The 27536-nt window shown below is 39.4% G+C and overlaps 1 protein-coding gene across 3 annotated transcripts; it reads right to left on the bottom strand.

The window, feature by feature from the left end:
- Nucleotides 1-606: 606 nt before the first annotated feature.
- Nucleotides 607-27261, bottom strand: Cep76 (centrosomal protein 76kDa). 3 transcript variants are annotated; one of them, XM_013027126.1, is made up of 12 exons: nucleotides 27062-27261; nucleotides 25898-26053; nucleotides 24792-24867; nucleotides 23392-23616; nucleotides 22011-22196; nucleotides 17899-17996; nucleotides 15514-15642; nucleotides 11426-11614; nucleotides 9257-9423; nucleotides 7705-8038; nucleotides 3083-3300; nucleotides 607-1520 (listed from the first exon to the last, which is right to left on the bottom strand). In XM_013027126.1, exons 1-12 carry the CDS (start codon nucleotides 27122-27124, stop codon nucleotides 1382-1384), a joined length of 1980 nt encoding a protein of 659 aa, XP_012882580.1. In that variant the 5' UTR covers nucleotides 27125-27261; the 3' UTR covers nucleotides 607-1381. The 3 variants fall into 3 exon arrangements, with proteins under 3 accessions (XP_012882580.1, XP_012882581.1, XP_012882582.1); XM_013027127.1 differs by lacking the exon at nucleotides 17899-17996 and having other exon boundaries at nucleotides 22015-22196; XM_013027128.1 differs by lacking the exon at nucleotides 27062-27261 and having other exon boundaries at nucleotides 23392-23578.
- Between the last annotated feature and the right edge of the window lie 275 nt (nucleotides 27262-27536).

Raw genomic sequence — 27536 nt, 5'->3', positions numbered from 1 at the left:
CTTCCAGCTTTTTCTGCTTATGTGGTGCTGAGGAATCGAACCCAGGGCCTCAGGCATGCAAAGCAAGGACTCTACCACTGAGCCACCTTCCCAGCCCCAAAAAGAATAATGTACTTTCTTAAGACCATCAATGGACAAACCTACTAAATTAGGGACTGTGCATGACGGACTGAGAGGGCACCTCAGTGGTAGGATGCTTTGCCTAGCAGGAGTGACGCCTGGGTTTCTATCACCCCCAAAACAAAACGTGCAGAGATGACTAACAAGCAAGCCTGACATCTATCACAGCTTCTTTCAGAGTCTAACTGGCAGTCTTATTAACCTTTATCTTTGTTCACTTAAAAATAACCTAGGCCTGGGAATATGGCTTAGTGGTAGAGTGCTTGCCTAGCATTCATGAAGCCCTGGGTTTGATACCTCAGTACCACATAAACAGAAAAAAGACCAGAAGTTGTGCTGTGGCTCAAGTGGTAGATGCTCAAGGCTAGTCACTGCTCTGCCACTTGAGCCATAGCGCCACTTCTAGCTTTTTTGGTGGTTAACTAGAGATGAGAGTTTCACAGACTTCCTGCCCGGATGGCTTCAAACCATGATCCTCAGATCTCAGCCTCCTGAGTACCTAAGATTACAGGCGTGAGCCATTGGCACCTGGTGTACATCAGTGTTTTTATCACAGTGAAAAAGGAAAAATATGGTTTCAGAAGGAAGCCAGAGAGACTAGAATGAATCTTTTTGACCAGAGAGATTCAGCAACAAAAGACAAATTAAAGACAAAAGACAAATTAAAACCCACAACATATTACAGCAGTATTTTCTGAAGTACCTACCCAATTCAGTCTTATAAATATTTATATAAGTGATTTGTGTACTTTCAGGTGCTTTGTTACTAATATTTATGCTTTTCTTGTATTAGCATAATTAAACAAAATGTGTTTTCACTTATGTAATGGTATTGTAAAGCTAGTTTCTCCTAATTTGTTTAATATATTCTCATTTATCTAAGAAAAATAAGCATTGATTTGACCATGACCCAAACCCTGACAGAAATACCTCCTTGATTACTTATTAGCATAAAGAAAACTAAGTATATTTTTGTTCATAAACTATTGAGTACCTGAAAATAAAATACCATTTATTAAAATAAAATATCTATTTAATTCATACTAAACACAATAAAGATTTGTACAAGCTTTTTATCCTTACTTTGTAAATACATACATCATGATTTTTAAAGCATTATCAATCAGCTCTATACAAAAATGAAATATGACATCCAAATAAGATAGTGGTTTTAAAATAAGAAACATTCAAACAGCTAATAATGTACCATGTGTAAAAATTTAAATAAGAGACAGATACAGTTCTAATTGAAATGTCAACCTTATAATACTGAGCGATATTTACAAGCAAACATGATCCAAACAGCACATGCAGATTCAGGGTAAGTAAATACTCGAACACGAACTGCCAATCGCACCTGGTCTCCACGGCAACAAATTATTTCTTCACAAAAAGGAGACCTAAATAAAGAAAATGTATTCAACTAAGAATGACTGTAACATTTTTTTAATTAAAAAAAAATTTAGAGCTCATTCCTGTGGCTGACACCTATAATCCTAACTACTTAGGAGGCAGAAATTGGGAGGATCATGGTTTGAGGCCAGTGTGGACAAAAAGTTCGCAAGACCCTCCATCTCAACTTAATTAAAAGCTGGATGTGGTAGCATGCAGTACCACACAAAGTACAAATAAGAGGATCACTATTTAGGCTGCCTAGGCAAAGGCAAAACTCTATTTGAAAAATCACCAAAGTAAAAAGGGATATGGGCACTGATCCCATGGCAACATCTGCCTAACAAGCATGAGGGCCTGTTATTCAAACCTCCGCACTACCAAAAAAAGAATTTTATGTGTGTGTGTGTGTATTTATTTTTGGTCATGGTACTTCAACTCTGGGCCTGGGTGCTGTCCCTCTGCTCTTTGGCTCAAGACTAGCGCTCTATCGCTTAAGCCACAGTACCATTTCTGGTTTGCTGGTGGTTAATTAGAAGTAAGAGTCTCATGGATTTTCCTGCCTGGGCTGGCTTTGAACCATAATCTTCAGATCTCAGCCTCCTGAGTAGCTAGGATTACAGGCGTGAGCCACTGGTGCCTGGCCCCAAATTACTTTTAAGTAACCATAGATTTAATCTTTTTCTACTTAAGTCAATATTTAAGTATTTAAGAACTTCAGAACTAGATGCATGGCTCTAAGTAGTAGTACGCCAGCTGTCAGTGAAAGCACTATGGCCCTGAGTTAAAGCCCCAGTAAATAAATTTAGGAAATTACACTACAGCACCCAGATACTAGTGGCTCACACCTGAAATTCTTGCTACTCAGGACGCTGAGCTTTCAAGATGGTAGTTCAAAGCCAGCCTAGGCAGGAAAGTTCATGAGACTCTAATCTCTAACCACTAAAAAAGCTGTGGCTTAAGTGGTAGAGTACTCAGTGGGAAAAAAAAAAAGGAAAAAAAAGAAATGCCAGGTGCCAGTGTCTCACAGCCAGGTGCTGGTGGCTCACGCCTGTAATCTTAGCTACTCAGGAGCCTGAGATCTGAGGATCACAGTTCAAAGCCAGCCGGGGCAGTAAAGTCTCTTATCTCCAATTAACCACCTGAAAACCAGAAGTGGCATTGTGGCTCACGTGGTAGAGTGCTTGCCTTGAACTGAAGAGCTCAGGGACAGCACCTAAGCCTCACAACAAAGAAAGAAAGAAAGAGAGAGAGAGAGAGAAAGGAAGGAAGGAAGGAAGGGAGAGAAAGAAGGGAGGAAGAGAGGGAGGGGGGGAGGGAAGGATGGAAGGAGGGAGGGAGGAAAGAAAGCACACTAGAGAAGATCAGAACTTTTCAACTGAGTAGCCTATACTCACTGGAAAGTCATTGGGAAAATTATCCCAGACTATCCAGGTCTATCTTTCAGACCCAATGAATCAAAATCTATAATTAGGAGCGTAAGTCATGGCTGAAGCTCCCAGGATTCTACTAGACTGAGTTCTAAGATTCCTAAGCCAAAAACATTATGAATCCATAAATGACACCTTACCGGAGACATGTGGCAAATGCACGCCTTGCATTTCTATACACAAAATGTATCGGAAACCCTTTAAATGTGTGACCATCAGGCACAGCCCTCCTTATGGCATCTTGGAATTCTTCATTGCCTGCAGATATACTTGTTGTACGCTCAAATTCATAAGAAGCCAAAGCTGGAGATAAAAGGTAGGAAAGTTGGTCTTCCCAAACAGTAGTAAGGCCAAGATCCTATAACAAAAGGAAAAGTGAAACATATTAACATTTAAAAAACCTATTTAAAAAATGTTTTCTCTTTTTTGGGGGAGAAGGGTTTTGTGATAGTAGAGTTTGAAATCAGGGCTTCAGACTTACTAGGCAGATACTCTAGTACTTGAATCAAGCCCAAAGCCCTTTTTGCTTTAGTTATTTTTTGAATAGTCTCTTGTGTGTTATGCCCAGGAGCAGTCTGGACTGTGATCCCCCTATTTATATGTTCCAAGTAGCTGAAACAACAGATGCATACTCTACAACCAACTATTGGTTGAGGAGGTTAGAAAACTTTTTGCCTGGGCTGGCTTTGAACTGTGATCCTCCTGATTTCTGTCTCCTAAGTAGCTATGATTATAGATGTGAGACAACACTCAGCCTTATTTTTTTGATAGAAGTGTGTGTGTGAGTGTGTGTGATCTAATTCTATAGCCCTGCTCCCACATGCTAGGATTACAAAAGCACATCAGAGGCCTGCTTAATTGTTCTTTAGCAGATGTCAATAAATTATTTTTAAATGAAGGGCTTTCATGTCTAGAAGTATAATCAGTAAGATCCTCTTGCCAACTCCACTGCTGAAAACGTAACTACAAAATACTCTTTCAAATGTTCCAGGAATTCCAAGTAAGGAATATATTAAAGGGAAAGTTAGAGAACATATTTAATGAATCACATCGACATTTATGGGCTAAGAAAAATGGAAATGAAACATAGGTCCCATGGTTTCCCTTATTTGCAATAACTAGTATAAGTCTAGGACAAGCAGAAAAGGTCAAAAGCTATGTACATATGACCATAGAAGATGATGTTAAGTGAAATGAACCCCAAGATAGGGACACAAGTAGTTTATTTCTCTCTTGCTATTGTTTTTAACGTATTTAAAATGTACTATGTCATTTTTTTGGTTCTCTTGTATGTTCTTCCTCCATATTATAACTCCTGTTTTCACTGTATTTGATGTCAGTGCCCTGAATCTTGTATACATTTTTCTAATTTGGGGAGAGGAAGGGAAATAACAAAATAAGGATACAGGTTGACCCATTGTAACAATGAGATATACAAGATGCTATGTTGAAAATGAACTTTACAACTTGGCGGGGGGGGGGGGGGGGATTTGGGGAGGTGGGGAGGGAAGGGATGGTAGGGGAAAAACAAAGGAGGAGGAAACAATGCTTGATAAGAAATGTACTCATTACCTTACTCATGTAGTTGTAACCCCTCTGTAAGTATCTTTACAATAAAAAACAAAAAAAGAAAAATGGAAGAGAGAGCTTCCCTAAGAAGTGGAATTTAATAAACACCAAAAATAAATGAGGCATAAATCTTTTATAAGAATTTTAAATTTTGTCTTTTGTTGGTTTAATATATTACAGATAACTTTTTCCACTCAAAAGCTTCAGTCTCTTAATGGTTTCTTTTGCTGAACATTTAAGTTTGGGTTTATTTGCTTGTTTATTTTGTGGTACCCAGGATCTAACTTCAAGCATTCTATGCAAGTACTTTGCCATATAACTACATCTTCAGCCCAAGGAGGTTCTTTTTTTTTTGCAGGGGAGAGGGGAATGGTCAGTTATGGGGCTTGAACTGAGGGGCTTGGTGCTGTCCTTGAGCTCTTTTGCTCAAGGGTAGTACTCTACCACTCTGAGCCACAACTTCACTTTTTTGTTTCTGGTCATGAATTGCAGATAATTTCAGAGGGACTTTTCTGTTGGAGCTGGCTTTGAATAGTGAGTTGGGCTAGTTTCTAGCCATGATCCTCAGATCTCAGCCTCCTGAGTAGTTAAGTATGAGAAATATGTACACTTGGCTAATCTCTTCATCTTAAATGACCCTTTAAAAATACCTTTTGCAAGGTCTTTTACAAAAATAATCTACGGAGCTGGGAAGGTGGCTCAGCGGTAGAGTGCTTGCCTCCCATGCATGGGTTTGATTCCTCAGCACCACATAAGCAGAAAAAACCAGAAGTGGCACTGTGGCTCAAATGGTAGAAAGCTAGCCTTGAGCTGAAGAGCTGAGGGACAGCACCCAGGCCCAGAGTTCAGGCCTCATGACCGACAAAAAAAATAAAATAAAATAATCTACGTGGGAGGGGGTGGGAAGAGTGAGGCAGGGGAGGAGAGGGAAGGGATAGTGGGAAAACAACAAGGGAAGAGATAACAATGCTCAACAAGAAATGTACTCATTGCCTTACTCATGTAACTGTAACCCCTCTTGTACAGCATCTTTACAATAAAATAAAAATTAAAAAAAATCTATGTGATTCATAGACAAGAGATTTGATTTTAATTAATAATACAAAAATGCAAATTAAAGCCAGAACTGAGTACCATTTTACATACGATGAGACAATAAAAATAGAAACAAGCCTGGGGGGGGGAGTGAAAAAAAATATCCAGGGTTTATTGGGAGGCAGTAATGAGATGCAAACTCAGGGCATCAAATTTGCTAAGCAGGTGCTCTACCGCTCAGCCATAAATAATTTTTTGCCAGTTATTTTTGAGATAAAGCACTTCTTGCCCAGACACATGCCTGGACACATTTAGGTCCTATAGTAGTTGATGACAGGTGCATACCACTATGCCCAACTTTATCCCTTGATATGGAATCTCATTGGCTGGCCTGGAATTGTAATCCTCCCAATCTTATGAAGCACATACTGTTCTCAATAGTTGAAATGGGTGTTTCTTGAATTTTTCTGCCTAAGCTGCCCTTCAACCAAAATCTTTCTGTTCTTAGCCTCCCAACTAGCTAGAATTACAGACACAAACCAAAGGGTGTAGCATAATTCAATATTTTAATGGAGCAATTATCTGAATAAGCCACTTCATAAAGAGGAATACTAATAGTGATATTCCACAAAAGTCTGATGTAAGTCCAACATTCCTCATTTCTAGAAGGAAGCAATAATTATATAAAAAGTAGTGGATCCAGCAATTTGAGTCTTAGAATTGATCTCTCATCATTTTTAAAACTGCAAGCTTTATAAAAGCAGGGACTGTAAGGGGGATGGGGGCCTGGTAAAAGAGAAATAGACTTGTTTTTGTTAGTGCAGGGGTTGGATATCAGGAGAGGGTAAGTTTGACAGAGAGAATGAAGGAGTTTAAGTTGAATGCCATCACAACAGATTAAATGGCTGGGCACCAGCAGCTCACATCTGTAATCCTAGCTACTCAGGAGGCTGAGATTTAAGAACTGAGGACAGGAAAGCCCATGTAAGACTCTCATTTCCAATTAACCACCAGAAATCTGGAATTCAAGCCTTAGACCCAATACAAACAAACAAGCAAACAGATTAATTCTAACTATGACAACCTGTTGAAGATACTTTTGTGCAGGGAGGGAGAGCAGAGAGTGACACAGAGGATAAGCCTGGAATACAGCGCAAACGTGGAAATACAATGAATGAAATCCTTCCACCCCTATATAACTAATATAAGAAAAAGAATAGAAAGCTGGATGGCTCACGCCTGTAATCCTAGCTACTCAGGAGGCTGAGATATCTGAGTATCATGGTTCAAAGCCAGCCTGGGCAGGAAAGTCCATGAAACTCTTATTTCCAGTTAACAACCAGAAAACTGGAAATGGCACTGTGGCTCAAATGGTAGAGCACTTTCCTTGAGTAGAAGAGCTCAGGGACACCACCCAGGCCCAGAGTTCAAGCCCCACGACCAACCACAAAAAAGAAAAAGAACAGAGGATGTGATGGAGACAAAATTGGTCTGAACCCCTATATTTTTGGCTAATTAGTAGAATATCAAAGACATTTATGAAAAATAAGATCAGAAGATAAATCTCCTATGTGTTAAATATTTCAATAGTCATTCATACTGAAAATCTTCTAATGTAATTCTCATGTAACTATGTTTGAAACATTTTTTGCCAGTGAGCTAACATGCTTTTATCATTATATCTTTGAATAGCCTATTATTTACCTGACTTAGAACATTTTATATAAAAGAGAAGCTAAGATAGTAAGAGAACACTTCATAAAGATGTGCTGTTAAAATTTATTTAAACAGCACACACTGTTTTAATCAGAAGTCATCAGAAATAATTCAATTAAGTGTCCTCATCATGTAAGTAGCAGTTAGGAAGACCAATAGAACTCCAGGATGCATTAAGGGAGAAAATAATATGGAATGAGTTGATAGTATATCAATTAATGCCACATTTCAAGTGCAATACCAAGTCTAATTTCAACCAACACACCTTAACAAACAGAAAATGAAAATATCAGGAATGAAAAGAGAAAAAGAAAGGTAGGGACTGTATTTGCCTTTTTTAGTTAGGATAATGACTAGCACTATCATACATACTAACAGGAAAAAAAAAAAGGAAAAAAAACAGATAAGCTTACAATCAACTATTTCAATATTAGTTACTTACTTTCCTGTGTTCTGACACCAGGAGCCTCAGCTGCATTTCTATTTCATTACTTGTTACTGATGCATCAATTGTGGATGCACACAGGGGTGGGAAAGGAGGAAGGGATGTGGTAGCTCCTGGAGCACACACAGACTTAATTGCTTCTTCGCTCATGGGTTTCCACTTAGATTCATCATTCAAATCAAACACGCAGGTTTCTACTGCATCTGAGGGTTGGCAATTTCCCAGGAACATCTGATGGTTGAAAACACAACCAATGGTTCTATATGGGTACAATGGTTTGGGCTGTTCAGCAGGTGGAGGTTCATCGGGATTGGTAGGTTTGTGGATGTACCTAAAAAAAAAAAAAAAATCAAACAATAATTGCCCTAGTTACAATTCAAAAACTACAAAGACAGGATCCTGTGGAAGAAAAAAAAGTTATCCAAACAATTAAGGCCATAAAGTTTAATACCTGTTTTTCCTTAGGCTAACTACATGGTATATTTATAGAAACCAATTTTATTCCATGAACAACAGACTATTCTATGCCCACTGTCAAGATAAAAAAAAATTAACCTTAGAATATATAACTAAAATATCTATACAGTAAGCATAACTAATCAAAATGATCATCAGCCAGGAAGAAAAGAGTGCCCAGTGCTGTTATCTTTAGAACTCTTAACACTTAGAGAAAAACTGAGAATATACACGAATAATTTAAAATTATAAGACAGTGATATGGCAGAAACAAAGAAAAAGAAGAAACTCCAGGAGAGAGGAGGCTCACTTCACAAATATGACAAACTAAATACTGAAATAAATATTTAGTGGGATTACCACCATGAAATTGTTACCCAATCAAATTTTCCAAAGAAGACTATGCCAGGTACATACAGGCTCATGCCCATAATCCTAGCTACTTAGGAGGCTGAGATCTGAGGATCAAGGTTTGAAGCCAGCCCGAGGCAGGAAAGTTACTGTAAGCAAAAAAGCTCGGAGGGTCCAGAGTTCAAGCCCCAGGATCAGCACATAAAACAAAAACTCCCTAATGTATAATCCAAACTTAATGTGCTAACTTAGGGATGATGATCAAGAAAAAAGTTTACCAATTACATAAAACTAAAAGTCAATGTGACATATTTCTATCAATATTATGTGGTAAAGAATATTTTAGGAGTACCCTATTTTTCCTTAGATTTCATTACTTAGTTGCTATAAGTGAAATAGTTTTCATAGTTTCAAGAAAAAACTTCTAATAACTAAAGTATAAGCATGTACCTTTGAATAGCATTGTTATAAATGAAATTTCTCTAATTTAAAATAGGTCTGTGCCAGGTGCTAAAGACTCATATCTATAATCCTAGCTACTCAAGAGGCTACTCTGAAAAAAGGCCAGGCTCTTAAGTTCAAACACCAGTATCAGCACAAAAAGAAAGAAAAACATCATGACTGGGAATGTGCCTTTCAAAGGTAGTGTCAAACTTAGCATGCACAAGACCTGGGTTTTGTACCCAGTCCTATAAAAATAAATATTTATGCTTTAGTATCCCTATGAAGTTAGTTGACTAACCTGTGTCCTGTTAAACTCTCCCAAAAAGTGATGGTTCCATCAGTTCCACAAGTCATAACCCATGCATGCGGTACCCCTTTTGCCTTGGTCCCAACACAGACAAAGGCTTCTAATCCGTATCCAAGAAGAAGACTACACAGAAGATTAGCATGATCTTCACAATCTCCCTACAAATGAATTTAAGCATTTAAAATAAAATTAAGTATTCATATTATTTCATTAAGTACAAAATTACAATGAAAATTTACTAATAAATGTTTTCACATTAGTCCCATGTTAAGCTGAAACAATGCAAGAAAAAGATACACTAATTACTTTTCAAAGTTAGTGCTCATAAATCTGATGGTCCTAACAGTATATAGGAGGCATTTAGACCCAGAAATTTACAAAGAACTCAGTCTTCATGGAAGGAAAACTAAGAGGCTTTAATAGATGAAGAAAGGATATGAATGGGCAAGCCAACATATCATTCAGTTAAAAAAAAAAGAAAACTTCAGTGAGTTATAGTATATATATATATATATATATATATATATATATATATATGTGTGTGTGTGCACATGCTTCTCTTTTTTTCCAAATTCCCTTTGATACAGTTATATACAATTAAAAAAAATTATGAGCCAGCTGAAATGGCTTATTCCTGTTAATACCAGCTCCTTAGAAAGCAGGTATCAGAAAAAAATCAGTTAACACCAGCACAAGGCAAAAAAGCAATCATAGCCAGACCAGTGACTCATGCCTGTAATCCTCTACTCAGGAGGCTGAGATCTGAGTATCACAGTTAGAAGCCAGCCCCGGCAAGAAGCCCATGAGACTACCAAATTTACTACCAAAAAGCCAGAAGTGCAGCTGTGGCTCAAGTGGTAGGTAGAGTGCTTGCTATCCTTGGACAAAAAAGGTAAGGGACAGCACAACACCCAGGCCCTGAGTTCAAGCCCCAGGACTATCACACTCACACACACAAGTAGGACCTGAGTAAATGCTAACACATGCATTATACAATTGGACCACTGTTCTCATCTCCTATTCACTCTATACCTGGTTCCTTTTTCAATTTTTTGGGGCACAGGGTCTTCCTATATAGCCCAGGCTGAGCTCAAACTTGTCAATCTCTACCTTCCATCTCCAGAATGCTGTGATTACAGGATTTTGTCACCACACATAGCTCTATAACTTAATTTCTAAATCACATTAAGTAAGAAACTACAAGAGCAATTTAAAGATGCTGATTCTTTATGGGAGGAAGGGCAAGAAGTGGTACAGGAAGTTGAACATATAGCCTCATGCTAACAAGGCAGGCATTCTACCTCTTGAGCCAATTCTCCAGCTTCTATTTTTGAGGTAGGGTCTCACTTTATGCCTAGGTTAGCCTAGGTTGAAATCCCACTTACGCTTCCTAATGTTGCTGGTGTGTCACCATGCCCAGGTATGAGTTCAGATGGAGTCTCACTAACCTCTATTTTGCCTTGGCTGGCCTTGAACTATGATTCCCCAATCTGCCACCTAAGTAGGATTATAGGCTTAAGCTACTGCACCTGGCTCTTAAGCCATTCCCTTTATATATTGATATATGTTATTTAAAAATGGTATTGGGGCTGGGAAGGTGGTAGAGCGCTTGCCTTGCATGCATGAGGCCCTGGGTTAGATTCCTCCGTACCACATAAGCAAAAAAGAAAAAAGCCGGAAGTGGTGCTGTGGCTCCAGTGGTAGAGCGCTAGCCTTGAGCTGAAGAGCTGAGGGACAGCGCCCAGGCCCAGAGTTCAGGCCCCATAACCGAACCCCAAAAAACAAAACAAAACATGGTATTAAAAAAAGTTTAAGCCAGGCACTGGTGGCTCACACTTGTAATCCTCTCTGCTCAAGAGGCTGAGATGTGAGGATCACATCTTGGGCAGGAAAATCTGTGAGACTTCTCTCCACTGAACTAAACTACTAAAAAGTCTAGAAGTAGAGCCATGGCTCAAGTGGTAGAGCACTAGTCTCAACTCAAGGATGGCAACCAGGCCCCAAGTTCAAGCTCTAGGACCAGCACAAACAAAACAAAAACTTGACTTGTTCCAGCTGACAGCATGTACATGTACATTTTTCCTAAAGTAATTCGTTCATAAGTATACTATCATTTCCAAACAGCTATGTTGTACTGCTGTAATTATGTGTGTATGGTACCTTGTTTCTACAGAGAAAGGCCAGCAGAGTGCACCACTGCTCCTGTTTACCTCCTCCTCCAATAACAGGAGCGCGTTCATAACCAAGGACATTAACAAATCTTGCTGCTTGCCTTGGGGTATCCAGAAGTCGTCCAGCTCGAAGTGGTTTGACATAGGAACACACTGGTCTATTTATCCCATTCTCATCCTGGAAAAAGAGGGGAAAACATTATCATTATCTATAGCTATGCTACTGTACAGTTTAACACCAAAACTTTTCTAAATTTTAATAAATTAAAATTGAGTAAAATTCTGGCTGTGAAGGTGGCTCAGTGGTATAGTACTTGCCTTGCATGCATGAGGCCCTGGGTTTGATTCCTCAGCACCACATAAGCAGAAAAAGCCGGAAGTGGCACTGTGGCTCAAGTGATAGAGCACTACCCTTGAGCTGAAGAGCTGAGGGACAGCGCCCAGGCCCAGAGTTTAGGCCCCATGACCAACAAAAAAAATTAAATAAAATTAAATTAAAATTGTTTCAGTTACATTGTGAGTTCTCAACACAGCTGGAAGGTACCACAACAGAAAACACAACACAGAACATTTCTATTATTGGAGAAAGTTCTACTGAAAAGTTGGGCCTGAACATTGGAAATGCCCTTTTCAGACTATGTTAACAGGTTCCTAGTTTTACTTTAGTTTTTAATTAGATTGACTATCCTAACAGTTGTTCCTTAATTTCACAGCTAGTCAAACACAGGAAGGAAATCAACTCAGAAATTACATATTATTCTAACTATACAAACAGAAGTAGCTGTGACATGCTGTTTGATCTTACAAAGTCATTTTCCCCTTCCTATACTATTAGCCAACTAACTACCAATCTTCCCCATGCAGAAACTAAACCATTCTTAGTGTATTCTTAGTATAGGATAGGGTCAGGAATATATGGTAAAGCTAGATGAACATACAGTATCTGAGAAGCATAAATCAAAATAATATACCATTATATATAGAAGAATCTATATGGGGTGATATATATATATATATATAAACATATAGATAGATAGATAGACAGGCAGATAATCATTCTTCAGAATTTACAGCTATATGCACATTCAGTACAAATCATACTTTAATTTTTTTTGTTGTTGTTGGTTGTGGGGCTTGAACTCTGGACTTGGGCGTTGTCCCTGCACTCTTCAGCTGAAGGTGTGAGCACTCTCCTGCTTGAGCCAGAGCGCCACTTCCGGTTTTCTAGTGGTTTATTGGAGATAAGCTTCATGGACGTTCCTGCCCATCTTTGAACCTCGATCTTCAGATCTCAGCCTCCTGAATAGCTAGGATTACAGGCATGAGCCACCAGCACCCAGCTTTACTTTAAATTTTGGATTCTGGGGCAAATAGACACCTGAAGAAATCTCTGGCCATAAAAGAAATGCAGATCAAAACAACATTGAGATTCCACATAACCCCAGTTAGAGTGGCCACTATCAAGAAAACTAATAGGGGCTGGGAAGGTGGCTCAGTAGTAGAATGCTTGCCTTGCATGCATGAGGCCCTGGGTTCAATTCCTCAGCACCACATAAGCAGAAAAAGCCAGAAGTGGTGCTGTGGCTCAAGTGGTAGAGCACTACTAGCCTTGAGCTGAAGAGCTCAGGTACAACGCCCAAGCCCAGAGTTCAGACCACAAAACTAACAAAAAGCAAAACAAAACAAAACAAAAATAATAACAGATGCTGGAGGGTATGTGGCCAAAGGGAATGCTACTATACTGTTGGTGGGAAAGTGAACTTGTTCAACCATTCTGGAAAGCAGTATGGACATTCCTCAAAAGACTAAACATAGAGCTTCCCTAGGACCAAGCAATCCCACTCCTGGGCATTTACCCAAATGACTACAAATCAGCCTACATTAAAGCCACCAGCACAACCAGTTCACTGAAGCATTATTTACCGTAGGTAAGATACAGAATCAACCCAGCTGCCCCTTAGTAGATGAATGGATCAAGAAAATGTGGTATATATACACAACTGAATGCTATGCTTCCATCAGAAAGAATAACCTTGCCCCATTTGTAAGGAAATGAAGAGACTTGGAAAAAATTATAGTAAGCAAAGTAAGCCAGACCCAAAGAAACACAGGCTGTATGGTTTCCCTCATTTGTGATAACTACAATATGTCTGTAAATCTACAAGTTAATCCAATGGATAGTAAAAGACAAATAATTATACTTGGACATGATTGAACTGCACTTTAAGCATCGCAGTGAGAACATAGGAGGATATTCTTAGGAGAGGATCACAATGGCTCAATAGCTATGTGCATATGACCAAAAAAAATGAGGCTTATCTAAATGAACTCCAAAAAATGGAAACAAGGTTGTTTTTTTTTTATTGTACTGTTTGTAGTTATTTCTTTTTTTCTTTCTTTTTTTTCCTTTGGTCTACTCCCTGTTGTCACTACTTTTTATTTCTGTAACCTTTGTTTTGTATATATGTTTATCTGATTTGGAGAAGGGAAGAGGAATCACAGAAATAGTGGGACAAAGGTTGAACCCACTCAACAGTGACACTAAATGAATTTTACAACTTGGGGGGAGGGGAGATGAGATGGGAAAAAGTGGGAGAAAATGGAGGGGTTGCCCTGTTCAAAAAGAAATATACTGCCAGGCACCAGTGGCTCATGCCTGTAATCCTAGCTACTCAGGAGGCTGAGATCTGAGGATCACAGTTCAAAGCCAGCCTGGGCAGTCCGTGAGACTCTTATCTCCAATAAACCACAAAAAAGTCCGTGAGACTCTTATCTCCAATCAACCACAAAAAAAAACAGAAGTGGCGCTGTGGCTCAAGCGGTAAAGCGCTCACCTTGAGCTGAAGAGTGCAGGGACAGTGCCCAGGCCTAGAGTTCAAGCCCCATGACCGACAAAAAAGAAACATACTGATTATCTGACTTAAAAACTGTAAATCACCTTTATAATAAAATTTAAATTAATAAAAATTTTGGAGGGGGCTGGGAAAGTGGCTCAGTGGTAGAGTGCTTGCCTCGCATGCATGAGGCCCTGGGTTTGATTCCTCAGCACCACATAAGCAGAAAAAGCTGAAAGGAGCTCTGTGGCTCTAGTGGTAGAGCACTAGCCCTTGAGCTGAAGAGCTGAGGGACAGCGCCCAGGCCCAGAGTTCAGGCCCCACGACTGACAAAAAAAAAAAAATTGGATTCTGGTCTCCAAAATTGCAGAAATACAATGCATGATACTATCTACCAATGCTGGGAAGCCACAGCTTCTAGTCACCATATGATCACAAGCGTAAACAACTAATCCTCTACAATAAAATGTGTGGCTAAGCTATAATGCATGGCAGTTTAGATGTACTTTCAACTTCCAGTATTTAATTGATGTAACTCCATCATAACTAAAAAAGCATCTGTAGTTTAAATTCTCCAATTAAATACTTCTGGTCACCACTGGCTTAGAAATCTTGGTTCTACAGAATTATTACAATTAATATTATTTTTGCTTAACTCTATAACAAAAATATGTCCAGAGCCCTTGTTTAGCACACAAGAGCTGAATTTACAAATAAATCACAACATGTCCAACTAGTTAATTATTTGGTTGTAACTATAAGGCCAGGGTATAGTCTAGTAAAACAAATTTTATCCACTTTTTTGTTGTTGTTGTTGTTGGTTGTGGGGCTTGCACTCTGGGCCTGGGTGCTGTCCCTCAGCTCTTCAGCTCAAGGTTAGTGCTCTACCACTTGAGCCACAGTGCCACTTCTGGCTTTCTCTGTTAATGTAGTACCAAGGAATTAAACCCAGGTCCTCATGCATGCAAGGCAAGCACTCTACTACTGAGCCAACTTCCCAGCCCCAAATTTTATCTACTTAAATGAAATACATTTAAGAAAAGGCTTAAAAGCCCAGTAGCTGGTATGAAAAGTGAAACAAACATTGTATTATGCTACTCACCTACTCAATGAAATAATTATAAAAATCAACATTTTATTTTAGAAACAAACTCACATTTCTACAAATGTAGAATTAAATATTTACATATGCAACACTAAATCTCAAATACAGGCATTAAACTGTTGAATGTAATTTACCAACCTGTGCAAAAATCTTAACCAGTCGTGAGTTGTGTGAGGGTCGAATTTGCAAATATTCTCTCCACCACTGTTTAGCATATACAAGAAATAATCGTTCTTTCTCTGCAGTTTTTTGACGTTCTAAGGCAAGCTTGAAATGAAAAGAACACATATTTCTTAATTTCCTTTCAATCTCTTTAACTACATGTATATAACAATTATACCACCATCCTTGTCTGCACCTACATCATTTCTTATTTGTAAGAGCCTCAACACTTTCCTATTTCTAGTTACCCCAGTACCTCATTCAGTCTTTCCATGACAGTCAAAGTAAGCCAGGTACCAGTGGCTCAGGCCTGTAATCCTAGCTACTCAGGACTTTGAGACCTGAGTAAGACTCACAGTTTGAAGCCAGTCCATGAAGGAAAAAGTCCATGAAACTCATCTCCAATAAACTACTCAAAAAAAATAGCTGCTGGGAGCTGGGCATCGGTGGCTCACGCCTGTTACTACTAGTTACTCAGGAGGCTGAGATCTGAGGATCACAGTTCAAAGCCAGCCCAGGCAGGAAAGTCCATGAGACTCTTTTCTCCAATAAACACTCAGAAAAGCGGAAGTGACAATGTGGCTCAAGCGGTAGAGCTCTCACCTTGAGCTGAAGAGCTGAAAGACAGTTCCCAGGCCCAGAGTTCAAGCCCCACGACTGACACACACACACACACACACACACACACACACACACACACACACACACACACACATGCACGCACAAACACACACACAAACACACACACACATACATAAGCTGCCGGGTACTGGTTGCTCACACCTGTAATCCTAGCTTCTCAGGAGATTGAGATCTGAGGATCACAGTTCAAAGCCAGCCCTGGCAGCGAAGTCCGTGAGATTCTTATTTCCAATTAACCAGTAGAAAACCAGAAGTGGTGCTATGGCTGAAGTGGTAGAGCACTCACCTTGAACTCAAGAGCTCAGGGACAGTGTGCCCAGTCACAGAGTTCAAGCCCCATGACCGACCAAAAAAAAAAAAAGCTGAGGTACAGCCACAGTTCAAGTGGCAGAGTGATAGCCTTAAATAAAAGAAGCTCAGGAGGGGCTGGGAAGGTGGCTCAGTGGTAGAGTGCTTGCCTTGCATGCATGAGGCTCTAGGTTCGACACCACAACACCACATAAACAGAAAAAGCCACAAGTGTCACTGTGGCTCAAGCTGTAGAGCACTAACCTTGAGCTGAAGAGCTAAGGGACAGCACCCAGGCCCAGAAATCGAGCCCCATTACAGACAGACAAACACACATGTATGATCATTTCCTTGTTTAAAACACTTCAATCATTTCCATTATGCTTTACACCTCATAGGCTATAAATTTGATAATCTCAGCACTGTTTAGACTACTATGCTTCTTGCCATGCAGATTTTTACCTACTTTAATCACTTGATATTAAGTGTCCCCCTGCCCCCCACAAATCCCTCTGCCACACATTACCCTGTTATTTTCCACAGAGAACTTTCTACTACTTGCTATTGTTTGCTGAGTCCACCAGAAATATCTATCTATCTCCCTATCTATATCATAGCAGAAGCATAAAAAATACTTCAAAATGTTAAATTTTACATACGTAAATGTATATACTTTTTAAGAGTTTCATCAGGATGGTTCTCATCCCCATCTCCTTTTTTGTTGTTGTTGTTGTTGTTGGCGATGCTAGGGATCAAACCCAGGGCAAGGCACATGGTAAGCACTGAGTAGAAGCTGTTCAAGTCCTTGCTTTGTAATTCTGACCTGGTTCTGCATTCCCCAAACTACATTACTGATTTCCCTATAGGAACAACACCATCATTATTTTTCTCATCCCTTTTGTTAACCTTTGAGTACTAATCTAAAAAGTAACTGTTATCATGCCCTCCATCTCAGGTCCTGACCCCTCCCACAAAACCAGTTCATCTGTCCAGGCCTAACTGCAGCTGGCCTTCAGCCCTAGCTGTTTCTCCTACTTCACTTTCCAGAGCCCTGTTTTACCGCAGCCCCCAGCTCCATCAGGGAAATGCTGCCTAATTGTAACTGTTATAATCAGAAAACCCCATCCCAGCTATGTGCCATCATTAGCATTCAGCAGACAGGCATACACACAGATTTCCCATACTTCCTGCCCCAAGCCCCCTGACTATAAATTTGACCTTAAACAAAGGATGAGTGCTATTGCCCCTCTCATTGAGGGAGGTGGCCTTGTCAGCCTTGCTGACAATAAAACTCCTTTTCCTATATGTGACTGTGTCCATGTAGTCTTCTAGGATGGTGACTTTCAGTAACAAATTATGATTTTCTGAATAAAAACTGTTTTATAGGATCAATACTACAAAAAAACATGCATAAAGAAGAAAACTATTTACCTGTGTATTCACTACTTCTTGGGATAATGTTTGATTGAGTGCTGGGTACATTTCAAGTTTTATATTTAAAATTCCCACAGAAACTTTTGATTCTGTGCCTGCAAACATAAATATGTATATGTTAATACTTATATTCAGAAATCAAATACTGCATGTACTTTTGGTGTGTGGTTATGTGTCAGTACTGGGGTTTAATCTAAGGTCCCAGATGCTATCCTTAGTTTTTTCACTCTAGGCTTTACTACTTCCAGATTTTTGAGGGTGTGGGGTGGGGTAGAGTGGGGTGGGGTGGGAAGTGTTAATTGGAGATGAGAGTCTCACAGACTTTCTTGCCTGGGCTAGATTTGAACCATGATCCGCAGAGCTGTCTCTTGAGTAGCTATCATTATAAGCATAAACCACCAGCACCTGGAAAATACTGCATGTATTTACTCAACTAAAGTCTTAACAAAAGTAATTTTAGGACTGTCATGCTTTCCTATTTAAATAGAGTACTTAATATTAACTTTAATATGCATGTTAAAAATGACCAATTCCTGATTCAACATCATTATCCAACAGAGAAATGCAAATTAAAAACAACCAAGATACCACTATACCTTTATCAGAATAACTAGAGTAAATACTGTTAATACCAAATATCAGCTAGTATTGAAATAATTTGATTATTTCATTATTATTTCATTGCTCATAGAAATAGAAGATAATACAACCACTTGAAATATGGATTGACAGCTCCTGATAAACGTGTGTATCTCTTGCCACATGATCTAGAAATCCAATGCCTGCATGTTCACCCTTTTAAAAAAAAAAGCCATGTTCCCACAAAACACCAATGTATATAGCAGCTTCACTTTCAATAGTCAAAACCTGGAAGTCACCCAAAGGTCTTTCTTCTATAGGGAATGAGTAAGCAAGCTGTGGTACATCCATATAATGAAATATTACTCAGCAAGTAAAGAGAATTATTGATACATGCCACCAACTGGGATAAATCTCAAACTATTCTGCTTGTGTTAAAAAAAAATAAAGAACACTATAATGTCCTCCCCCCCCCCAAAAATGACCAATTCCCCAGGCACTGGTGGCTTGTGCCTGTAATCACCTTTACTCAAGAGGCTGAGATCTGAGGATCAAGGTTCAAGGCAGCCTCAACAAGAAAGTCCATCAGACTTTTATTTCCAATTAACCACCAATAAGCCAGAAGTGAAACTGTAGAGCATTATTAGCCTTGCATGCCTGAGGCCCTGGGTTCGATTCCTCAGCACCACATAGCAAAAAGAAAAAAAGCTGGAAGTGGTGCTGTGGTTCAAGTGGTAGAGCGCTAGCCTTGAGCTGAAGAGCTGAGGGACAGTGCCCAGGCCCAGAGTTCAGGCCCCATGACCGGACCCCCCCCCCCAAAAAAAAGCCCAGAGACAGTACACCAGTCCTGAGTTCAAGCTCCAGGATTGGCGCACATGCGTACGCACACACGCACGCACGTGCGCACACACACACACACACACACAAAGAAATCAGTTCATTTTTCATTTACAAGACCATTTATCTACTAGTAAGAGACATATTTTCTTAGTTACCTAATCACATTTTTTACACTGATTTAATAATTTGTGAATTTTTCTTCATTAAATACACAGTACCAACCAGACTTACATTAAATACAAATCCAAAACACCTGCTAATAACTCACTCATTGTACCTCCATGAAAAAAGCAGAAACTATACTTGGTCATATACAGTAAACCCACTTGCTCTTTCTTTTTACTATATCACTTGAATACCAATTTTTCATTCATGCTTAGACTTAACAGAATTAAAAAAGTCATGTGCCAGTGACTCACATCTGTAATCCTACTTAGAAGGCTGAGATCTGAGGATGATGATTCAAAGCTGGCCCAGGCAGAAAACTCTATGAAACTCATCTCCAATTAATCACACACACACTCTCTCTCTCTCTGTCTTTCTCTGTCTTTCTCTCTCTCTCTCTCCCTCTCTCTCACACACACACACAGAGCCAGAGTAGAGTTGTGGCTCAAGTGGTAAAGTACTAGCCTTGAGCAAAAAAGTCCAGGGACAGTGCCCAGGCTCTGAGTTCAAGCCCCAGGAATGCCATAAAAAATAATTAGAAACCAGCAGGGTGCTGGTGGCTCTTGCCTGTAAACCCTAGCTACTCAGGAAGCTGAGCTCTGAGGATTACAGTTGGAAGCCAGCGTGGGTAGGAAAAGTCCATGGGACTCTTATCTCCCATCAATCATCTAAAAGCCAGAAATGGAGCTGTGGTTCATGTGGTAACTTTGAGCAAAAGGGCTCAGGGAAAGTACCCAGATCCCAAAACCACTACTGAAAATTTTTAAAAAGAAAAAGGAAAAGATACTTCACATTAGAACTAGTTTACATTTATTTCTTCAGCAAATCAGTGTATGTTGGTTTCCACATTATAATTATAACCATAGGGCTATTTCTGAAGGCATATAACTAGGATTATTTTTTTAAATACAACTATATAAAGCAAACATTTTTCCTCTATTTTTTATTTTATTCTGAGTCTGACTTTAAATTCAAATTTTTATTAAAGCTAGGCTGTCTATAGCCTTGTTTCACACTAGGAATAATCTTCAGTATTCTGAGTCAGACTTAAAATTCAAATTATTAAGGATAGGCTGTCCACAGCCATGTTTCATTCTAGGAATAATTTTCAATAACAAAGTAATTCCATTATATGTTATACTTAAAACACAAGTGGGGTGCTGGGAGGATGGCTCAGTGGTAGAGTGCTTGCCTTGAATGCATGAGGCCCTGGGTTCGATTCCCCAGCACCACATAAGCAGAAAAGGCTGGAAGTGGCACTGTGGCTCAAGTGGTAGAGAGCTAGCCTTGAGCTGAAGAGCTGAGGGACAGCATCCAGGCCCAGAATTCAGGCCTCCCGACTGACAAAAACAAACAACCACAACAACAACAAAAAAAGGTGGGTTTTGTTTTCTTCATTTTAGCAGAAATATATTACATAGAAAGCAGTATGCAAGATTCCAAAGAAATAATGATAAATTCATCATTTTTACCCTTTACTACTTAGTCATACCGATATTGAGTATGATGTCATCTCTTCCAGGTCTCACTGCACTGAAAAAGGCTAGAAGACCTACTCCCTACTTTAAGAAGCACTAGTCGGAGCTGGGCATGATGATGCAAACCTGTTATCCCAGCTCTGAGGGGGCTGAGGCAGGATGCCAGACTGGAAAAGCTTGTCAAGGCTGGGAATATGGCTCAGTGGTAGATTGATTGCCTAGCATGCATGAAGCCCTGGAGTTCAATTCCTTATACCACATAAACAGAAAAAAGCCTGAAGTGAAGTGGTGCTGTGGCTTAAGTGGTAGAGCACTAGCCTTCAGGCAAAGAGGCTCAGAGACAGTGCCCAGGCCCTGAATTCAAGCCCCATGACAAGCCAAAAACAAAAACAAAGTTTGTCAAGCTAAAGCCAGACACCAGTGGCCCATAATCCTAGATACTCAGGAGGCTGAGATCTAAGCATCAAGGTTCAGAGCCAGTCCAGGCAGGTAAATCCATAAGACTCTTATCTCCAATTAATCACCAAAAAGAGTAGAACTATGGCTCAAGTGGTATAGCACTAGCATTGAGGTAAAAAAGCTCAGAGACAGTGCCCAGGCCCCAAGTTCAAGCCTAGGACCAGGCCCCACCCCGAAAAAAAGTTCAAGACTAAAAAGACAGAACCATAATACCTCTATCCTCCCTCCACCCCCCCAAAAAAGAACCACTGTACTATGTGTGCTAGAGAGTAAGGTATTTTAGTAGATGTAAAAACATTATTTTTCTTTATAGTCAGACTTATTCCAATATATAAGCTAAAAAAAAGTTTTGAACCTCAATTTTTCTGCAATAATTTTACTAAAAATTTTCCCCTTAAGGTAAAAGGCCAGACTAACTCTAAAGTACTACATTGCTTATTTCTTAATATATTTCCTAAGGTTACTATTGTAATCCTAATAAAATTCTGTTTTACAGGTTTATCTCCTGGCTTATAAAGCTGCTCTGAAGATATAAAATGCATTTACAAACTGCCTACAAAAAGATAACAGTGACACAAATCATCATACCTACACCCATAAGTTCCACAGTCAGACTGGTTACTCCATTTTCTGAGCCCAAAACAGATCGCCATTCCAGAAAATAAGATGCTATTAAAGTGGTCTCACCAAATATATCTGTTTTGATTAATACCATATGAATTGGATCACTTATTGATAACATTGTTGTTGAATCAGCCATTCTAGTTCCATCACCTAGCAACATAAACCAAAAAAGAAATATACGACGTTATTTATTTACTTAGGGAACATAAAACAGTAATTTTCTTAAAAAGTATACTAAATAGAAGGCTTATAGAAAACCAGAGAATAATTTGGTAATGTCTCAAAAACCATGCCAGAGCCTGGAAATAAAAGTAGAGTCCTATTTTCACCACTTTTTTTTTTTTCAGTCATGTGGCTTGAATTCTGGGTCTGGGTGCTGTCCCTGAGCTCTTCAGCTTAAGGCAAGCACTCTACCACTTAAGCCACAGTACCACTTCTGGTTTTCTGGTGGTTAATTGAAGATAAGAGTCTCATGGACTTTCCTGTCTAGACTGACTTTGAACCATGATCCTCAGATCTCAGCCTCCTGAGTAGCTAGGATTATAGGCGTGAGCCACTGGCACCCAGCTCACCACTAACTTTCAGTGAGTAGAACAATTATGAATTACCTAATTAGAAAATAATCAATGCTTTCTAATCCATAAGAAGTCACTAAGGTAGGGAACCTTTTCCTACCAAAGGTCATTTGGATATTTATATCATTCGCCAGCCATACAAAATTATCAATTCAGGAAGATGACTGAGAACAGCCTATGACAAATGTCTGGCTAACCCTAACCCTGTCACGTACCAAATGTTTGTGGGTCTCATGCAGCTCATGGGCCAGATATTCCCCACTACTGCTTTAAAACTACTTGTATGCTACAATACAAAACCATCAAATGTCAACTTTAATCTTCAAACTACCTTTATTCTCTAGCCTCCAGAAGTTTATTATCTACACTGTATTACTGACACAAAACTGAAAGATCTACCACCTTAAATCCAGCAAATTATCCCACTAATATTTTTATAGAGGAAATCTATTTTAAAACCCCAAATTACAAAGGTATAATTGGTAACTGTGCTTACTTCATGATTATAAAGTTTTCTAAGTTGACAACTAAAAGGCATAAAATAGAACTTTGTTATTGTCATTGTCCACTATAACGCTGCAACTGCTTAATATTTAGGGAAAATTTGCAAACAGAATAAAAGAAAGATGAGGAGAAGTCAAATCAAAATCAGCAAGAGGAAAAAAGAAGAGATTTATCCACTAAAAATCTCCTCTAATAGCAAAAGTTGGCACCATTGTTCTACAATACGTAATAAAGATCTGCTCAATTAAATGACTATTAATGCTTACCTAGGCTTTCCCTGTGTACTTCAAGTAAAAAGCCATCATGAAAATCTGGTTCACAGGCACATGGAACAGGTTTAGAACGAAAACGTTGATTCCGATAATGTAAACATAAGGTAAAAGTTGAACAAACTTGTCCTGGTAAAGGCTCAGGTTCTTGTAGATGTTCCAAGAAAGCTTTTCCACCCAAAACCTGAAGGTAAAGATACCTCCGTGTTGGATCAATATTAGCTGTAAAGTGTAGCAATAAATATGAGGAAACTGCCAAACAATTTAATGAATGTGATCAAAACATAAGGAAACAACTTGACAACCAAAGATTAAGAGAGAATAACAATTTTACTATATTATATAGCAAGATTATTTGCTTTCTGGGAAGGAAATGTACATTATGGTATTCTTTTCTGAGTTTATATTCTAGCTATTTTCAACAATGAATTCAGAGCCCAAGTCTTTTGCTTTTTGTTTAGTTTTATTTTGTTTTATGTTTTAAGAAAGTAATCTTGCCTAGGCTGGTGTATTCCCTAGTCTGACATAGGGCAGACTGGCCTCAAACTTGAAATCCTTCTACCACTGTCTCCCAAGTTCTGGGAGTACAGGCATGGGCCACCCCACGCAGCTGTACTTTTCACTTTCTGCTTATATATGTTTTATGTAACTTCACTTTCATAAACCAACTCAATTACCAACTTAGCAAGCATATTTGTCAATTATTCTACCATTTAAAAAGCAAAACATTGGAGAGGGAAGGGATGGTAGGGGAAAAACAAAGGAGGAGGTTACAATGCTCCATAGAAAATGTACTTATTACCTTACTCATGTAACTGTAACCTCTCTGTACACTATTTTTACAATAAAAAACAAAAAAAGCAAAAATATTTTCTGTAAAATGAATTATTAAGATATAAGAAACCAGTCTACTTGTTTTTGCATGCTCTGTGCTATATATAAAATCTTGAGGGGCTGGGAAGGTGGCTCAGCAGTAGAACTCTTGCCTTGCATACCTGAGGCCTTGGGTTCGATTCCTCAGCACCACATAAGGAAAAAGAAAAAGGCCAGACGTGGCGCTGTAGCTCAAGTGGTAGAGCACTAGCCTTGAGCTGAAGAGCTGAGGGACAGCGCCCAGGCCCAGAGTTCAAGCCCCACGAGAAGATCCATAAAAATAAAAAATAAAATAAATAAAATAAAATCTTGAGATGTATTTTATATAAAACAGAAACTAAGGACCTGAACTCAAGTGCTAGAACACATGCCAACCAAACACAAGGACCTGAGTTTTAATCCTTAGTACTGCAAAAGCTAACTAGGGACAAAAATGTATTTTATTTTGGAAATAAAATAATACTATAGCACAGTAATATACCATCACTAGTCACAACTAAATTCATGTAAAAGCATATACATACTTTTTTTAAATGTTGATTGTTTATCAAAACCAACAGCATGTTTCGGAGAGGAAGGAAGTTCTTGATCAACACTGTCCTAGAAAGATTTTTTTTTTTAATTAGAAAACAAAAATTATAGTTAAGAAAATGCTAATAATGGAACTAAGCACTGACCCCCAAAAAGCCCCATGTTCTCCGGAAGACAGAGGCATAAGGATCAAAAATGTGAGGCTATATATTGCAAGTTCTAAGCCAGTCAGGGTTACTATGGAAGACTATCTCAAAAAAATATGTATATAAACAAGAAGCCCCTTAGTTTCACTAGTCTAATTAAAATAGTTTAAATACCTGCATAAAAGCTATAACTGGTCACTCCTGAAAGTTGAATTACTAAGAAATTAAATTGTCTATCAACCTTGTCACACACAGAATGCTAAAAACAAATTCTAAAAACATTAGCAAATTTCAACAAAAAAACATGAACTTATTTTAATAAGGTGGCATTAATCCAGTAGAGGCTGATATTAGGTCAACAGATGGTTTTTGTAAACCTCAAAAACCCCTAAATAAATAAGTAAATAAATAAAGCCATATTACAATAATTCCTTGGTATACTATGAAGTCCACCCTATTTTTATAGTATTGAGGTCACAGTTTTTCATTATTACCTCATTTTCAAAATAGCACCTATAACTGTACACTGAGAAGCTAACTACTGACCTATTTGTATGAAGATATGAGGGCTCTTACATAATTTTTTTAACAATTTTATACTTTTATTTTAAAATAATTGTTTAAAAAATAAGTATAACTTAATAAGTTATAGAATAATCTTAGTGAAAAACAACTTTGTTAAATAGTAAACTGACTAAAATGTGTTTAAGTTTCAGACTTAGAGATTAAGAAAAACCACTGAAGACAGGAATTAAGCATAAAACTTCAATCATATTGATATATATGTACTATCTGCCTTACTCCAGCATAGAGCTAACTTCAACTTGAAATAAGGATATTATTAGACAGAATGAACAAAGTGGTTTACAGAAAGGACAGACCCCAAGTAAAGACCCTATAAACAGTGAGTTCCAAGTGCATATTCATTTCTACTTTTCCCTTACATTACTCACAGGAACAAAATTAAGTTCTTTCATCACATCATCAATGATTCCTCGCCGTCTAAGGGCTTTGATCAGATCTTCTGTTGATAAATGTTGTTGGTCAGGTGCCAATTCTTCACGTATTGTTTCCGCAAGAATTTCCCTTATTCTGCCATGGACATCCATCTGAAGAAGACTCACAGTATAGTTTACAACATTACAAAGCAATTAAATACCATCCACTTTTTAGGCTTCTAGAGGTAGCAGTAAACCTCCACTTGTTATAGAGAACAAATGTAAGCTTTTTAAATTTTTTAAATATAACTTTATTGTTATTATTAAGGGGTTGTACAGAGGGGTTACCTTTCATAAATCAGGCAATGTGTACACTTGTTTTTGGACAACGTCCTTTCCTTCACTTTCCCTCCGTTTTTCCCTCTTGTCCTTGGCCCACAAGTTGCATAGTTCATTTTCCACATAGTGTCTACAGAGTATCATGACTGCGTTTGTTTACACTTCTTCCCTCCACTCAAAGGTAAGCTTTTAAACGATAACACTCCTAAGTAAAATTCTAAGAATCATCTCTACTACCTTTCTTACCCTTTATTCACAAATAACACTCAATGACAACAAAATCGGTTAAGAAGAAATTATTCAGAGTACACCTACCTGGGCGATGTTTGCAGATCAAAGAGTTTCCGCTCTCACCTTAATAGATGTACAACCCTGCGCTACCTTATGAATCTGATGCCTCCCCTCCAGATGGGAAAGGTGGGCTGTGGAGAGGATTCGAGCACGGGCGCCCCATAACCAAAGGCTTTGTTACTTCAACTCCGGGCGCTCAGCTGAGCGCCCCCAGAGTTCTTGAGCTCGGAAAATGGTAACCAGGTTCGTTCATCTTCATTTTCTAGTCTCCTCTCCTTGACTTCTTAAAGAACCGCGGATGGGAGGGCGCTCCGGGGTCCCCCTTACAGTAACCAGTCGACAAATCCGCTCCCAGGGCATCTCACACGCGATGCGACCCGGAGAACTCGCCCGCCAATCGCTCCGTGTTTACAAACCGTCCAACAACCAGACCGTTCCATGACTCGCTATTTCTAGAACTCTCTCTGCTTGTTCTTCTGCTGAGGCTACAAAACGGCTCTGGCCTCCCCCACAAACCCTCTCCGGGGTCCCGGTCCCGCCTGCTCTCACCTTGCTCAGCTGCTGCTGGATGAGCTGCTTCAGTTCCGAGGCTTTCTCCGGAGGCAGTGACATGTCGGCGGCCAGAGCCTCCAGGCTGCTCCCCGCCTCCGACGCTCTCACACAGGGGGTCGCCGAGGTACCGCCGCGGAGCCTCAGTGGAGGACAAGCTCAGCGGCCGACCGCGCGCAGCCACCGAGGAGCGCAGCGCAGCGCAGCGTCAGGTCTGCGTCCGGAGAGAACCAAGGTTGCCGCGGCGGCGGCGGCGGCGGCGCCAACTGTTTTCAAACGGCGCCGGGAGGACCCGATTTTGGGCTGTCCGCCCCATTGCCTGATCACTTCCGTCCGCGCCCCATCTTGTCGCAGGACCTGCACCACACAGCTTCAGCGCACTCGGTCACCTGGTCTTGCCAGCTGCCCCAAAGCTCTTCTTGTTTCCTCTCTCCAGCCCTGGTGGCGACCTCCTTCAGCCCTGTGTGCCGGCAGG

The sequence above is a fragment of the Dipodomys ordii genome, unplaced genomic scaffold (genome assembly GCF_000151885.1).
Source record: "Dipodomys ordii isolate 6190 unplaced genomic scaffold, Dord_2.0 Scaffold100, whole genome shotgun sequence".
NCBI classification, from domain to species: Eukaryota; Metazoa; Chordata; class Mammalia; order Rodentia; family Heteromyidae; genus Dipodomys; species Dipodomys ordii.
Note: the sequence above shows the minus strand (reverse complement) of the source record. Positions and strands in the feature narration are given on the sequence as shown.

Bases quoted from the DNA above. Each gene is read 5' to 3' on its own strand.
- Cep76 (XM_013027126.1), bottom strand. From the start codon at position 27,124: ATGTCACTGCCTCCGGAGAAAGCCTCGGAACTGAAGCAGCTCATCCAG. The intron at 24,868-25,897 runs GTGAGTAATGTA...AAATCTTTCTAG, and splicing joins AAGAACTTAATTTTGTTCCT to GACAGTGTTGATCAAGAACT. The intron at 8,039-9,256 runs GTTAGTCAACTA...TTTTTTTTTTAG, and splicing joins GAGAGTTTAACAGGACACAG to GTACATCCACAAACCTACCA.